This window comes from Arvicola amphibius, chromosome 2 (genome assembly GCF_903992535.2).
Source record: "Arvicola amphibius chromosome 2, mArvAmp1.2, whole genome shotgun sequence".
Taxonomy (NCBI): Eukaryota; Metazoa; Chordata; class Mammalia; order Rodentia; family Cricetidae; genus Arvicola; species Arvicola amphibius.
The window spans coordinates 127317548-127334945 of NC_052048.2; the positions used below are offsets into that span (position 1 = coordinate 127317548).

The 17398-nt window shown below is 42.5% G+C and overlaps 1 protein-coding gene across 1 annotated transcript; it reads left to right on the forward strand.

The window, feature by feature from the left end:
- The first annotated feature begins 1539 nt into the window (after window positions 1-1539).
- Dpy30 (dpy-30 histone methyltransferase complex regulatory subunit) lies at window positions 1540-17081 on the forward strand. The gene is made up of 5 exons (XM_038319511.2): window positions 1540-1664; window positions 1887-1959; window positions 2052-2099; window positions 10581-10723; window positions 16747-17081. The coding sequence occupies exons 2-5, from the start codon at window positions 1924-1926 to the stop codon at window positions 16817-16819; spliced, it is 300 nt and encodes a 99-aa protein (XP_038175439.1). The 5' UTR covers window positions 1540-1664; window positions 1887-1923; the 3' UTR covers window positions 16820-17081.
- Window positions 17082-17398: the final 317 nt, after the last annotated feature.

Here is a 17398-nt window from a genome sequence, read left to right on the forward strand (position 1 = left end):
TCTTCTTTCTTTCCTTCCTTCCTATTATGTTCTTTTGAGACACTTTCACTTGTTGCAGACACAGCTCTCATCCCATGGGGATAAGATAAAATGGTTTGTTTTGGAACCAAATAGGAGTGACCATGGCTTGAGAATAAAGATTCAGGTCACCTCGAATTCCATGCTCCAGTGTGGCAGCAGTCCCATTTTATAGTACCAGAACAAAGAAAATTATAAAGACCAGGGTGGCTGCCAACTGAAGAGACCTACCTGCCTGCCTCAGTCTCCCCAGTGTTGAGATTAAAGGCCTGGGTCACCACACCTGTCGTTAACTAACTTCCCGAATACATTAGGTGTGTGGGCATAGAAAAGTGAGGAGATCATAGCTAACAGGCATCTTAGGAACTTCTGAGTCCTTCTTAGAAGCCTTTTGGTTGGTGTTAGCTAGGTGTCTGGACATTCCAAAAGATTGACCTAATAGTTACAAAGATGTTGGGTCACTTACAGAGCTGGGTACTAGACAGCTATCTGGGAGCTATCTAGGCTCAAGACAATTAGTGTCTGGACTTAAAATATTCCAACCACTCCACAGCACTAAGATTCTAGCCAATCATGCATCAGCCTTTGTAGTCAGAGCTTGTTTCCGGAAACTCACGCTTATCTGGATCTCACATTCCGGAAGCTCAGGTGCAGGACCCTCCTTATCTATCCCAGCCATTTCAGACGGGAAACACAACACCTGACTTTAAAATTAAAAAAAAAAAAAAAATCCAGAATGGTTCCCATTAGTAGTATATCCTGGACAGCCGTTTTCACTTCTTTTGTGGAAATCAAACCAAGGTCCTTGATCATTCCCAGGCTGTGCTCTGAGCCACCGAGATGCATCCCTTAACCCTGGAATGCTCTTATCTTTTTACTCCTCTAGACGGAGAGTAGGCTGAGTGTGGTCTCTTCACAGACTGCAAGACTTGGATAAAAGTCACCCCCAAACCTCAGACACTACTCCTCTATTTTGCCTTTTTATATATATATATATATATATTATATATAGTATACTATATTATATATATATTATATATAGTATACTATATATATGTATATATATATACACATGCACACATATAAAATACTATATATATACATATATAGTATTTTATATGTGTGCGTGTTTTGCCTGCATCTATGTGGAGCACAAACGTGTCTCGTGCCTGCATAGGTCAGAAGAGAGCGTCACGTCCCTGGAACTGGAGTTAAGGATGGTTGTGAGCCACCACGTGGGGGCTGGGAACCAAACCTAAGTATTCTGCAAACTCAGCAAGTAAATCAACTCCTGGGAGGTCTCTCCAGACCCTCTTTGGCTTTAATGAAAAGCCTGGGCCTACGATTTCCTAATAAGAATCACTCAGCAAGTGAACGATCTCAGTTCCTCGGGGACAGAGACTTTCGGGCGGCATCAGCGGCTTCTTCCAGGAGGTCTGCAGCAGGGAGGAGCCGGCAGGTGGCCAGGCTCACCGTGCACCGCAGAGGCGCAGGCCCTCTTAGGCGGGCTCTGGCACTCCTGCCAGCGGGGCTGCTCTGCGCAGGCGCGGCAGCAGCGCGACGTCCCTCACTTACGGCCGAAGCGGTTCGCGCTGGGAGTCGGTGGCGCCGTGCAAGGCACTTAGGAACCGACAGCATTGGCGCGGGTAATCAGCTCCCCGACCTCCTCCTCCCACTGCTAGATCCTCGGGACGACCTCCGAGCTTCGCGATGCGACGCGGACGGCCAGTCCGTGAACCGTCCCAGCCCGCGCGTCTGCTGCCCGCGGGGGTGAGGGGCGGGGTCCCGGGCTGGGCTACACCGCATCCTGGCGTCTTCCACTTGAAATCTCCCGGGTAACTAACTCGCGGCTCTTCTTGTTTTGCAAGACTGGTATCCGGTTGATTGCGGTTTGCAGGGTCCGCCATGGAGTCAGAGCAGATGCTGGAGGGACAGACGCAGGTACCAGGAGGCCCTTGGATTCAGAGTGGTGGTGTGCAGGGAGGCAGCGCGGAACGGGCGGATGTCTCTGTGACTCTTATTTTGTTTTCTAGGTTGCAGAAAACCCTCACTCCGAGTACGGTCTTACGGACAACGTTGAGGTAACTCGCCCAGTTCCTCTGCCGCCTCTGTGGGTCTCTTGAGAGCCGGAGAAAATTTAAGATCCGTTTACTAGGCTACTCTCCGCATGAGGGAACACTTGGCTGCTGTGATCTCCGTAGGATCAGATTATAAGCGGTTTCTTTTAGTAGCATGCCAATACTTGCCTAAAAATAAAGGTACTTTGTAAATGAATGACCAAATCCCGGAACCAGAGCTGGGTAGGTTTGGTTAGGAAAATAGAAGCTTCCTGGAGAAAATTTGTGTGTGAATAGGAGACTTGCGGGATTAAGTTTGGATTTAAAAAAAAAAAATAAAAAAAGGCAGGAGCGTTTCTAAGCATTTGTTGTAGAAACAGGTGTTAATATTTATTCAACGCTTTGCTGTTTGTGTGATACGCACCCGACCAATTTGGATATATCTTTAGCCCCAGAATGCTTAAAGTTCAGTAGTTTGGTAACTTATTCCAGGTCACTAGCAAGTAAACTTAAGAGTTGTTTTCTTTTCTATATTTATTATTTTATTATTCTCTCTCTCTCTCTCTCTCTCTCTCTCTCTCTCTCTCTCTCTCTCTCTCTCTCACATGTGTAAGTCAGAGGGCAACCTTACACAAAGTCGGTTTTCTCCTTCCACCCATAGGTGGGTTCTGGAGGTGGAACTCAGGTCATTAGGCTTGGGTGTAGCAAACCTTACCCACCGAGCCATTTTACCTAGAGTTTGTATTTCAATGTTGACAGGTTGACTTTTTTTTTTTTTGAAAGAATTGCATTGTATTTATGTGCTCGCTCTCTCTCTCTCTCTCTCTCTCTCTCTCTCTCTCTCTCAATGTATATGTATATCTCTCCCTCTCTCAATGTATATGTATATCTCTCCCTCTCTCAATGTATATGTATATATGTTTCTTTTCTTTGTTTCTTTGTTTTTGGAGATAGGTTTTCACTCTGTAGCTCTGTCTGGAACTCACTATGTAAATCAGGCTGGTCTTGAATTCAGAGACCCACCTACATCTGCATACTGAGTGTTAGGAATTAAAGGCATGTGCCACCATGCCTGATTTATGTATTTTTTTTAATACTTTATTTTATGTATGTGAGTCTTTTACCTGGGTATTTGTTTTTCATAAGGAGTTGGTGGCAGATCTTCTGAAACTTGAATTACAGACAGTTGTAAGCTACCATGTGTATGATGGGAATTGAATCAGGGTCTTCTGCAAGAGTGACTGGTTCTCTCTCTGTTTTTTGAGACAGGGTTTCTCTGTGTTGCCCTGACTGCCCTAGACCAGGCTGGCCTCAAACTCAGAGACCAGCCTGCCTCTCCTCCCGAGTGTTGGGATTAAAGGTGTGTACCACCACCGCCCAGCTAGTGTAGTGGTGAGGCAGCGGGTTGTGTCCTGCCACCCGGCTAGCTTTACACTCGAAATAATTACACGGAAACTGTAATCTTTTAAACACTGTCTGGCCCATTAGCTCTAGCCTCTTACTGGCTAATTTTTATATCTTGTTTTAACCCATATTTAGTAATCTGTGTAGCACCACGAGGTGGTGGCTTACCGGGAAGGATCTTAGCCTGTATCCGTCTCAGAGAGGAGAGGCATGGCGGCTGCCTGAGGTGTCTGTCTGACTTTTTTTTTTTTTTTTTTACAATTTTGTTTTGTCTACTCTGCCTACCTAATTTTCTGTCCTATTAAAGGGCCAAGGCAGTTTTTTTATTAACCAATGAAATTAACACATAGACAAATGACCCTCCATCATTTCCTCTTTTTCTGTTTAAACAAAAAAGAAAGGCTTTCACTTTAACATAGGAAAATTACATATAACAACAGTTATCAAGTAAGAATTACAGTTACAATATTTATATCTATTTTATCTTTATCATAATAATGGAAAACTATAACTAACCATTCTTCAACTCCATCAAAGACTCCAGAGGGATATAATATTACCTAAGCAAACAAGAAATAAGCAACTTCCAAATTCTAGAAATGACAGAGACATCTCACTGCCTGTACAGTCACCCAAAGTTCCTCTGTACCGTTGGGGCATCCATCTTTGGCCTATAGGCCCATAGTTTCCAGTAGACATTTCCATGAAGCAGGAAATTTCAAAGACAGTTCAGTCACTTTCTTTTGTATCCTGCAGAATGTCTCGCAGACTTTTTCATGAATCAGGAACCCCAAAAGACCATCTTACCTTTAGGCAAGTTCAGCAGTCCTTTCTCTGAGGGTTTTCTGTGTCCAGTTTATGCAACAGTCCAGGCAAGTGCAGTTTCTTGCCCAAATGGCTATCAAACTCCATAAGGAGCCTCTTCAATGCCCATCTTCTTCTTGAAGTAGATTGGTGCTTCCAGGAACAGACGTGTCTCATTGTCATGAAAAACCCTAAATTATTAAAACATTTAAAATGCCATATTCTGTAGTCTTTGAAAGATATGAAGAATACCTATCTGAAATATATCTATGCACATCTAGAAGATCTAACATGACCAAGCTTGACTATTATCGATGATTATCCATTAACAACCTATATTTCCTAATTATACATTACATTTTTAAATGAACTACACAATCATAATACCTTAATCAAGATCAGAAATACGTATACATATAACAAAATTGACCTTAAGATCCATACTAATGCAAATTATTCATATCTATATCATATCCCCCTTAAGTGTAAAAGAACATCTATAAACAATATTTGGGAACATGGGCTCTAGTTCTTACATTTTTTGCTTCATGTTTGACAGTGTTCTCTGAGCCTTAGTGGGAGTTCTAGAAGTTCCACTTAGGGCTGAGTACTAGCACTTTAACCAGTTCTGAGTCTTCATTTCTCGCTGACCCCTACAAAAAGAGGTGTCTTTGGCCAAGGCTGAGAGGTGCACTATTTCTATGGGTAGAAACAGAAATATTTAGTTTAACAATATGACTTTTTAGAGAAACAACAATAGTAGGTGACTTGCTAGGGCTATGGCCTCCAGAGCGATATAGGCTTTTGGCCAGGTTTATGTACGAGGCAGGCATGTGGAGCAGGCCGCACACCCAGTCAGAAAGCAGTAGGTTCCCCCATATACCATCCTACCACTTTAACATTATTGGCTGAGTCTTGCCTGACAGGTTGGTATTGTGGCTTAGGGCTCACTGGTGAGATAAACTGATTTATTTTTAATGGCTTTGCCTAGTCTATTATATATATAAAATATTGTATCTTGTTTGTTTTGGGGATTTTTGAGACAGGGTTTCTATGTTGTCCTGGCTATCCTGTAACTTGCTATGTGAACTGTCTGCTGGCTTTGAACTCTCTGAGGTCTGCTGCCTCTACCTTCTGAGTGCTGGGACTAAAGGTGTATGCCATCATGCCTGACAATATATATTGTGTCTTGATCTGTTTTTGTAGGTTGATTTTTCTTTGTTATAGATGTTTTATTTTTTTTAAACTAGTAATTTCTTTCTTAAAACATTACTATTTTTTAAAGATGTATTTATTTATTTATTTTTATGTGTGTCTATGCCATATGTGTATTGGTACCCCTGAGGCCAGAAGAAAGTGTCAGATCACCTGGAGATGGAGTTTCAGGTGGTTGTGGGCTTTCTGATTGGAGTGTTGGGAACTGAACTTAGGTCCTCTTCAGGAGCAAGAAGTAGGGGCTGGAGAGATGGCTCAGGGGTTAAGAACACTGACCTCTTTTTCAGAGAACTCGGGTTCAATTCTCACACACCCACATGGCAGCTCACAACTGACTGTAATTCCAGTTCCAGGGGACTTGATACCCATGGCAAAACACCAATGCACATAAAAATAAATAAATACATAAATAAGAACATTATAATAAGAGCAGGAAGTGTGCCTTTTTTTTTTCCCCAAGATTTTTCAGGCTGAGTGTGGTGGCACACACATTTAGAATTCTCAGCTCTGAGCTGGAAGTGGTAGCCGGGAGCCACAAGTCTTTCATCCCAGCACTCTGGAGGCAGAGGCATGTGGATCTCTTGTGAGATCAGCCTGGTCTGCATAGTGAGTTCTAGGACAGGACAACCAGGGCTGTTACACAGAGAAACCTGTCTTGAAAAACCAAAAAGAAAAAAACACCAAAGGGAAAAGAAAAGAATCTCCAGTTTAAGGGAGGTAGAGGCAGGTGGATCTCTCGAGTTCTAGGTCAGCCAAGGGCATGAAATAGAGATATTCTCTCTCTCTCTCTAAAGAATCTCCAGTTCTAAGGAGGTAGAAGTAGGTGGATCTCTGGTTTCTAGGACTGCAAAGGGTATAAAATAGAGATAGTCTCTCTCTCTCTCTCTCTCTCTCTCTCTCTCTCTCTCTCTCTCTCTCTCACACACACACACACACACACACACACACACACACACACACACATGGACTCACAGCTTGACCGAAAGTAACTTGGGGAGGGAAGGATTTCTTTCAATTTAGGACTGTAGTCAGTCCATCAACCAGGGAAGTCAGGGTAGAAACTGATGCAGAGGCCATGGAGGGATGCTGCTTACTGGCTTGCTCAGCCTGCTTATAGCACCTAGGATCAGCAGCCCAGGAGTGGCATCATCTGTAATGGGTTGGGTCCTCTCATATCAATCACTAATCCAAAAGAAAAAAAAAGCCTCCCAGACTTGCTTATGAGCCAGTCTGTTGGGAATTTTCTCGATGATATTCTGCTAGCCTGTATCAAGTAGCCAGCACAGTGCATGAATGCTATGCCTGCATGTATGTACGTGTACTGCAGGCGTGTTTGATGCCTATAGAGGGTAGAAGAAGGGGCAGGTCCTGGAACTGCTTGTGAGCCACCGTGCAGGTCCTCTGTGAGAGCAGCCAGTGCTCTCAACCAACCACTGAGCCCCTATTATTGTTATTGTTTGTATGTGTTTGGAGTTGATTCTTCCTACCTTTTCCATGTGTTCTGGGGTTTGCCACACTAAGTGTCTTTACCTCTGAATCATCTCATTGGTCTTGCTCAGGAATATTTTTCTTTCTCATTTCTTTTTTTTGGGGGGAGACAGAGTCTCACTATGTATGTAGCCTTGACTGTCCTTCGTTTGCTCTGTGGACCAGTCTGACCTTGAGTTCACAGGTAGATCCTTCTGTCTCTGCTTCCTACCTGCTGGGAGAAAAGGCGTGTGCCACCATGGCTGCCCTCACTGCCTACTGATTTCTTAATACTCTGCTGGGAACTGTGAATTTTACTTTGTTGAGTGGTAGATATTTTGGTATTTCTTCAAACATTCTTGAATATTGACTTTTCAAGGCTTGCTTCAGCCTTTGTCAGGTAGGGCCAGACTAGCAGTCTTTAAGTCCAATTTCATCATCGTGAGTATTCTATCTAATGTTCCATGTATTTTGGAGGGTCTGCTGCTCTATACCATTGGACCACCAAGTATTCCCAGAGTGTGTGAGCTGTGTAAATGTCCCTGTGCCTTCCAGGTGCTTTTCCTCACGGTCTCCGGCAGCTGTATTGATGTAGATGCTAAAGCAGCCTCACTGGTCGGTTTCTGCGCCTCAGTGTGTCCCTCCTGCCTGTGCAGCTTTCTCCTTGTAGTGCCCTGCCTCGCAAATAGGAGCTGTTTTGGTTTCTCACAATTTCCAACATTTGTCTTCTCAATTCGGGGTGACTGCCAGACTCGGCTTAGTTCCTCTTTGATGCTGCTGCATCCTGTGAGTTTTTTTAGTAGCAAGCAGGGAGCAAACATAGGGTTTACCTCAGTTATGCCCCCTTTTCGTTGTATCTGTAGTATACTGTAAACCCTTTTAGACAGGGTTTCTCTGTGTATCCTTGGCTGTATCCTGGAGCTAGCTCTGTAGACCAGGCTGATCTTGAACTCACAGAGAACCGCCTGTCTATGCAGTGCTGGGATCACTGGCGTGCACCGCCCCTGTAATAATTCTTTTTGTTTTTGACCATAACCTTGACCTCACTCTCTGTTCTTTTTGTCACTGTAGTGCACTGTGATCTTTCTGTCTTTGTGTTTGGTGGTCTATCTGTATTGTGTGTATTTAATCCGTGATAATTGACTGCCCCTTTTCCTGATGTGACAAACGATCCTGACAAGCAACATCATCAGTACAGAAGAATTTACCTTGATTTGTAGTCTTGGGGTTCAGTCCATTATGTAGGGAGAGTCAAAATGGGGCACTTGAAGCAGCTGGTCATCTATGTCCACAGTCAGAAGAGCCTAGCAAATGCTCCCACCCAGCTAGGTTTCACCTCCTGAAGCAGCCAGCAGCCAGCGGTCCAGGACTGAAGCTGTGTGAAGGTTGCTGCCCCACCCTCCTTATCCTAAGAAAAATAACCCCCACATGCGTGCCAAGAGAATGACTTAATCTAGATAATCCCTTCCAGGTGCTTGGCCTCCTATTTCTTATGTGGTTCTAGACCACGACGAGTTGGTGGCCAATATTGACTGGCACATTGACTTCTTAAGCATAGCAATTGACACGTGGTAAGCGCTCCGTCAGTGCTTGTTGAAGTTAGTTAAGGGCAGTATATAGGAACTGTTTATTTTGGTAATGCTTTATTTTAAAAGTTTTAGTTGTATGTATGTATATGTGCCTGTAGAGGGGTTACGCCCTCCAGGGACTGGAATAACAGACACTGAGCATGTGAGCCGCCTGATGTGGGTGTTGGGATGGAATTCTCGTCCTCTGAAAGAGGAGTACTCACTCTTTGTTGAGACAGGGTTTCTCTGTCCTGAAACTCACTTTGTAGACCAGGTTGGCCTCAGACTCACAGATATCCACCTGCCTCTGGGTCTGAGTGCTGAGATTGAAGGTGTGCACCCCCACTGCCCTGCTCCTTAGCACCAAGTCATTTCTCCAGCCTTCTTTTTACATATTTTTTGAGATAGTTTCTCTATGTATCCTTGGCTGCTCTGGAATTCATAGAGATCTGCTTGCCTCTACCTCCTGAATGCAGGCATTGAAAGTACCCCAGCTCAGTGCTCCCCTTTAAAAGATAGTTACTTGTAGCTCAGGCTGGGTTTGAACTTGCTATGTAGCCGAGAATGATCTTGAATTCCTGATCTTTTTTGCTTCTGCCTACCAAGTGCTGGGGTCTCGGGTATATACTACCACACCCAGTTAATGCAGGGACTGAACCCAGGACTTCATGCATGTATATAATCTCCCTGGAATTGCTGTTTCTTATTGGAGACATTGTAATAGCATGTAAATGAGTAGTCCTTTTTTTTAAATACACAAATACTCTGATAAGTTAGGACTATGAGCCGCGCTGTGATGGCACACACCTTTAAACCCAGCACTTGGGAGGCAGAGGCAGGTGGATCTCTGTGAGTTCGAGACCAGCCTGGTCCATAGGGCAGGCTCCAAAGTCACAGAGAAACACTGTTTTGAAAAGCAAAAAAAAAAAAAAAAAAAAAAAAAAAAAAAAAGGACTGTGTTCTTTACTACAATTAAGAAGTATTTGTTGGGCTGGAGAGACAACTCAGCGATTAAGAACACCCAGTTTGAATTCCCAGCACCCACAGGGCAGCTCATAACTGCCTATAACTCCAGTTTCAGGTGATCTGACACTTCACACATGTATACATGCAGGCAGGCAAAACATGAATACACATGAAATAAAAGTAAAGTTTTTTTAGATTTATTTATTTATTATGTACACTGTTCTTCCTGCATGTATACCTGCACCCCAGAAGAGGGCGCTAGATCTCATTATAGATGGTAGTGAGCCACCATGTGGTTGCTGGGAATTGAACTCAGGACCTCTGGAAGAACAGTCAGTGCTTTTAACTGCTGAGCCATCTCTCCAGCCTCATAGATTTATTTATTTATTATGTATACAATATTCTGCCTGCATGTTTGCCTGCAAGGCAGAAGAGGGCACCAGATCTCATTACAGATGGTTGCGAGGCACTATGTGCTTGCTGGGGATTGAACTCAGGACCTTTGGAAAAGCAGCCAGTGCTCTTAACCTCTGAGCCATCTCTCCAGTACCCTAAAGTAAATTATTTAGGAAAAAAGAATTTATTGCTTGGTGTTAATGGCACATTCCTTTAATCCCAGCACTCAAGAAGCAGTCAGATCTCTGTGAGTTCTAGGCCAGCCTGGTCTATAGAGTGAGTTCCAGGAGAAACCCTGTCTGGGAAAACCATAAAATTAGGGGCTGGTGAGTTGGCAAGTGTTTTTGCAGTGGACTGAGGTTGGGTTTCCAACACTGTCACAGCAACTTCACCCTATCTATAATTCCAGTTCCGGGCGGCCTGATGCCCCCCTCTGGCCTTCTTGGGCACATGATTTACATAAATCTGTGTAGGCAAAACACTAATGCCCATGAAATAATAAAAAATGGAATTTAGGGATTGGCTTCAATTTCTTTTGGCAGAGAGGCTTGCCGTCTGGTGTATTCTAGTCATGATTTGCTTTCTTTTTAGTGTGCTTTTCCCATTAGTTTTTGTTTTGCTCTCAAAATAATCTTGTACTTTGGGATATTCATTTTTTTAATTTTTTTTTTTTTTACAATACTAGAGGATAGTCGAAAATGAGAAGATTAATGCAGAAAAATCATCAAAACAGAAGGTGGATCTACAGTCTTTGCCAACCCGTGCCTACCTGGATCAGACAGTCGTGCCTATCTTATTACAGGGTCTTGCTGTGCTTGCAAAGGAAAGGTGAGATAATACCATCTGCCTGGAGACAGAGTGTGGGGTTCCTGTGCTCAGATACCGCTAGTTGTATATGGTGGTTCTTTGCTATAGTGTTTGTGTGCAGTGATGTCATGTGTATTTTATTTTAGAATACATTTATATATGGTGTGTGTGTGTGTGTGTGTGTGTGTGTTTTGTTTTCAAAATCTTGAGGATTGAACTCAGGTCATCAGATGTAGTATCAAGCATCTTTACCTGCTGAATCGTCTTACTGACCCTATTGCTGTTAAACTTTCATTTTATTTACTTTTTTTGTTTGTTTGTTTCTTTTTTTTTTTTTCCAAGATGGAGTTTCTCTGTGTAACCTTGGCTGTCCTGGAACTCGCTCTGTAAACCAGGCTGGTCTCGAACTCAGACTGCCTCCCCAAAACTTTTATTTTTAAAAAATGATTTATTTATTAATTTTATGTATGTGCATATTTTATATGGGTGTATATCTGTGCACCATGTGGGCCAGAAGAGGATATTGCATAGAGATTGGAATTACACAGATGATTGTGAGTCACATGTGGGTGGATGCTGGGATTTGAACTCATGTATACAGACTTGGAATCATAGGTTGCAGGTAATTTTTTTTTTTTGGTTTTTCGAGACAGGGTTTCTCTGTGGCTTTGGAGCCTGTCCTGGAACTAGCTCTTGTAGACCAGGCTGGTCTCGAACTCACAGAGATCCGCCTGCCTCTGCCTCCCGAGTGCTGGGATTAAAGGCGTGCGCCACCACCGCCTGGCCAGGTTGCAGGTAATATTATAAAGTTTTTACTTAATGATAACATTGTTCTAGGTTGTCTTCATTGGCACACATATATATCTCAGAGATCTGCCTGCCTTTACCTCCAGAGTGCTGGGGTTAAAGGCGTGTGCCATCACTGCCTTGCTAATGCTTATAATTAAAATTACAAAAATACCACAGTAACTTAGCCACTTTACCATTGCTTTTTTTTTTTTTTTTTTTTGACAGGTAGCCTAGGCTGACTTTGAACTCACTACGTAGCCAAGGATGTCCTTGAACTTTGAATCCAGTTTGGGTTGTGGGAAGTATGATACCACATTTCCAAATCTTGTTTTTGTGGTTTTTGGGATTGAGTCTAAGGCATGATTACTCTGCCTGCTTATCTATATTCCTGTTTTGTTTTTGTTTTTTTTTTTTTTTTTTTTGAGACAGTCTCAAATAGCTCAGGCTGACCTTGAACTCTGATCTGATCCTTTTGCCTCTAATGCCTAACTGCTAGGTTTGCAGTTAGGTTTCACTGAGATCCATTGTCCATTTTCCTTTGTCACTATAGTTTATCTATTTGAAACCTTTTTGCCTGTGCTTGCTTATTGTTTTTAATGACAAAATAATCAAGAATTGATTTTCTAGTTTTATGGAGTTTGACTTTATATAGTATTTGACATATTATGGTATTTGCTGTAATTTGTATTTCTGTCCAATAATTTGTTCCTTAAGTTTTTTTCCCGGTGTCACTGTTGTCTCAAGTATAGGATTATTAGAGTCTCCTTGGTTGTGCCTGGACTTGAAACTGAGGACCCTGCTCATGATAGGCAAGCACTCCACTATCAAGCTACGTTCCCAGCTGGTTGCAAAGGGCTCTTTTTGCCAGTACACTTGCTCATCAGCAGTAACTTCTCCCTTCGGGAGCAGTTCTCTTATTTCTACATGCATCACTATAATCCTTACAGGAATTCTTTTTTTGTGTTTTGTTTTATTTTTATTTTTTAGCAGTCCATTGCCTTAACCACTTTGCCACCTTGTCCCTATTTTTATTTTTATTATTTTATTTTATTGTTTTTGGCTTTTTGAGACAGGGTTTCTCTATAGCATTGGAACCTGTCCTGGAACTAGCTCTGTAGACCAGGCTGTCCTCGAATTCAGAGTTCTGCCTGCCTCTACCTCCCAAGTGCTGGGATTAAAGGCATGCTCCACCACTGCCCGCCCTCCCTATTTTTATTTTTTAATATGGGTGTTTTCACCTGCATGTGTGTGTGTGTGCGTGTGTGCGTGTGTGTGCGTGCACGTGTGCACACCATATGGGTGTCTGGTGTTCACAGAGGCCAGAAAACGGCATGGGATCCCTTGCAATTGGAGTTATCCTGTTTGTTAGGCGACAGTGGGTGCTAGGAATTGAACCTTGGTTCTCTGAAAGAGCAGCCAGTGTCCTTAGCCACTCATCTTTGAGTCATCTCTCTAGCCCATCCTTTTCCCCCAAGGAGGGTCATATGTAGCGCATGCTGACTTTGGATTAGTTATGTAGCTGAGGAAGGCTATGGACTCATTTGCATACTCTGTGTCCCAAGTACTGGAATTACAGATGTGAGCCATCATACCCAGCTTCTAATTTCTTTTTTGTGTAAACAAATAGGGAAATTTGTTTTGTAAACTAGTTAGTTTCTGTTAAGTGTGTGCTGTGTTTTAACTCTAAGACAGTAATGATTTCTATAGTAAATGGATATGTTAGTAACAGATAGTTAAATTTTGTTATATTTTCGTTGTGTGTGCGAGTGTGTATGTATGCGTATGTGTATGTCTGCATGTATGTATGCTGGGCTGTGTGCTTATGTATATGTGCACATGCATGTTTGTATGCCTGAGTGTAAGTGTGGAGGTCAGAGGACAACTTTGAGGAGTTTGTTTTTCTCTTTCTACACATAGGTTATGAGGTTGTCAGGCTTGGTGGCAGGGGTCTTCCCTGATAAGCCATCCTGATGGCCAAGATTGATACATTAGTTTATTTAAAGGTTATGTGTCCTGGTTGTGGTGGCACACACCTTCAGTCCCATCACACAGGCAGAGACTGGCAGCTCTCTAGGTAGTTGAGGGTCAGGCCAGTCAGGGTACTGTTGTGAGACACTGTCTTTAAGGACAAGAATGGGCTGGCGACGTGACTTGGTACTCACTGCTCTTGCAGAGGACCTGTGTTTATTTCTTAACACCTACATGGAGGCTCTTAGCCATCCGTCATTCCAGATCCAGGGCATTTGACGCCCTCTGCTGGCCTCTGTGGGCACAAACATACGTGTAGTCAAAACACCTATACATGCTTAAAAGAAACACACACACACACACACACACACACGCACACGCACACATGCACACGCTGTCCATTACAGCATGTGCTTGGAATATATAAGGCTGTTACTGACTAAATGAAACAATAAATTCTTGTCTTTTGCTTTTGCTTGGTTACTTATAAGATTTATTTATGACTGAATATATCTTGACTCTGCTGTTGGTGACTGGAATGTGGCTGGACTGGAGTAAGAGCTTAGTAGTAGGGTGTTGCCCTGGTGTGCCTGAGGTCCCAGGTTCAGTCCCCAGCACCATCCCCAAAAGGTAATCTTTTACTTTTTCATTTTTTTCCAAAGAAGGCTGGTATGTTAGAAATTCCATTTAATCTAAATTTTAAATCACTGTTATTGTGATTAGTAGCCTAAATTGGTTTTAAACTTCCTTTGTAACTTTGAAGACCTTGAACTGATCATCCACCTCTGCGTCCTGACCTGCCCGATTGCTAGGATTATAGCACAACCGTGCCTGATTAAAATTCTAAATACTACTATTAAATGCTAAAAGAAAAAACTAGGATGATTTTTAACTAATAATATTTTTTTAAATAGAATTCTTAGGCAAAGAGTTTTTGTAAAATCAGTCATTAGGTTAACCTAATTATTTGGTGAAAGTGGGTCTGTAGGCAGCTCAGAAGATTTTGCTGGTAAGGTGTGTTGGTGTGAGCAGTTGGGTGGCTGAGGCAAGAGAACTGTTAGTTCCTGGTGGACTGGTTTATGTAACTTTCTCAAGAAATAGAAAAGAAGGGGTTAGAGCTGAGGTTGTAGCTCAGTGGTAGAATGCTTGCTTACCTTGGATGCTGTTTAAAATGCAAAAGGAAATTGTTTTATTTTTTGAAACAGGGTCTCTTTACATAGTCCTGACTGTCCTGAAACTTACAGAGCTCCTCATATCTTTCTAGTGCAGGCAGTCTAAGCATGGGGAGGTTGAGGCAGGAGGATCTCCTCATGTGAGGCTAGCCTGGTTTACAGAGCGAGTTCTAGGACAGCCAGGATCTACTCTGTCTCAAAAGCCAAAAAAAAAAGGCAAAACCGGGTGAGATGGCTCAGCAGTTAAGAGCACCAGCTGCCCTCCAGAGGTCCTGAGTTCTGTTCTCAGCAACCACATGGCATTGCACTACCATCTATAGTGGGATCTGATGCCCTCTTCTTCCTGCAGGCATACATGCAGTCAGGCCAGTCATACATATACATATATTATATGTTACATAAATAAATCAATTTGTTAAAGATAGGGTTTCTCTGTGTAGCCCTAGTTGTCCTTGAACTTGATCTGTAGACCAGGCTGACCTCGAACTCAGAGATCCATCTGACTCTGCCTTCCTGGTGCTGCAATTAAAGGTGTGCTCCACCACCTGGCTGATTTCCCCCCCCTCCCCCACATAAAAAAGGGCACGTGCCACATATTCCCCTAGCACAGGGAATTTTTTTTGATTTTGTTTTTGTTTTTTGAGTCAGGGTTTCTCTGTGCAACAGTCCTGGCTGTCCTAGAACTAATTATGGTAACTCAATTTTCCATATGCTCTCTTGCTTGCCTTCCTTTTTCTCCCGCACCCTGCCTTTTGGAGTAGGATCTATGGTAAATGTGGAGATATTTAAATTTATAAGTGGTTTTCTCAGGTGTGAATTGTTTGTTGTAGCATCGTCAATATTAATTTAAAAAATTTGGGCTGACAAGATAGTGAGTAAAGAGGCTGGCCACCAAGCCCAGCATAACATAACAGAGAGACCCCAGGACCCACATAACAGAGAGACTTGCTGTCTTTCACACAAGTGATATATGTATCAAAATATATGTAATAAAAGATTTGGAGGAAAATTGAAGTGTGTCTTTAAAAAGAAGCAGGTTGTCTAAATGAATGTTAATCATTGGACCTTTAGTCATCTGAGTTCATCTGGGTGCTGATGTTGCTAATGGCTTGTCCCTTATTGTTTTTTTTTTTTTTTTTGCTGAAGGATAATACTTCAGAAACTAGACATACTGTAGGCATACAGCTTGAATTTGTTTTGTTTTGTTTTTTTTTTTTTTTTTGAGGTGCGTTTTCTCTGTGTAGCTTTGCACCCTGTCCTGGAACTCACTTTGTAGACCAGGCTGGCCTTGAACTCTCAGAGATATGCCTCTAGGATTAAAAGCATGCACCACCACTGCCCGTTTGCTTTTGTTTTTAAAAAGGTTCTCACTGTGTAGCTTTGACTGACCTGGAACTGGCTATGTAGACTAGGCTAGCCTCTGTCCCCATTGTGCTGGGCTTTCTTGAAACTAAACACTTATGCTATATGCACTAAGGTCATGATGCCGAACACTGCTTGTATCCTGGAAAACTCCCTGAGGCAAGCAGCATTTCATTCCCTTGGGTTGTGTTTTTGGCCTTAGTAGGTAAAGGCATTTGCTGAGCAGAACAAACCTAACCAACCAGTTACCTGATTTCAGTATCCAGAACTCATATGAAGGTGCTGGGAGAACTGGCTCCCGAGTTGTCTTTTGACCTCCACATGGGTGAGACATCTGTTCCCACCATGCATACATGTAATAATAATAAATAAAGATTAAACAAGACCTCATGTGTTTTAGAATTGAGTTTGTACTGGTTTTAGCTACAAAACAATTTAAGTCCTTTTAAACTTTAATATTGGCTTCTTAGTTTGCCTATCTCACTTACCATATTTATTACAGATAACCTTTAACTGGAAATGAAACATCCATTTTAAAAAATGGTGTAGCCAGACGATGGTGGTGCACACCTTTAATCCTAGCACTTGGGAGGCAGAGACAGGCAGAACTCTCTGAGTTCGAGGCCAGCCTGGTCTACAGAGTGAGTTCTGGGACAGGCTCCAAAGCTACAGAGACCCCCCCTCGAAAAACCAAAACAAACAAATTAACGTATGTGCAGAATATCTAACCTTTGCATTTCTTTTTCCTTACAGACCGCCAAATCCCATTGAGTTTCTAGCATCTTATCTTTTAAAAAATAAGGCACAGTTTGAAGATCGAAATTGATTACTTGGGAAGAAAAGAAACATTTGGTTGCTACTGTAGATTTACATGATTACGAGGCAGCTTTAATTGCCATGATTCCCCTCCCCACTGTGGAACCTTCCGGACCACAGAACTCACTTCTGGAATTGCAGAAGAGAACATATCCTCTGTCTGATTCAATCACCATACTTATTTAATGAGTATCATCTGTGCAATTTTTTTTCTCAGATGGTCTTTTACTTTGTTTTTAAAAAGACCTTCAAAATAAACTGTTAAAACACCATTACTTTATAGTTTTTATGTTTGTTTCCATGAACTGTCTGTAGTTTTGAATGTGGTACTTTGTAGTAATCATATAATAGCCACCACGTTTGCAATATTTTACTTAAATGACCTCTGGAATTGAACTCTGTAGAGGAGCGTTTTTCCCACTTTGCAGGGAAGCATGGGGAGGTTAAAAGCCTGCTTAAGACAACACTGCGGGTAAGTGCTTACGTGGGCATTCAGCGCATCCCCACCGATGTTCTCATAGCTAAGCAACAAGTACTTCAGCTCCTTAGTCTTGTTTCATCTCTGCAAAACAATAGGGGGCTGAAGAGG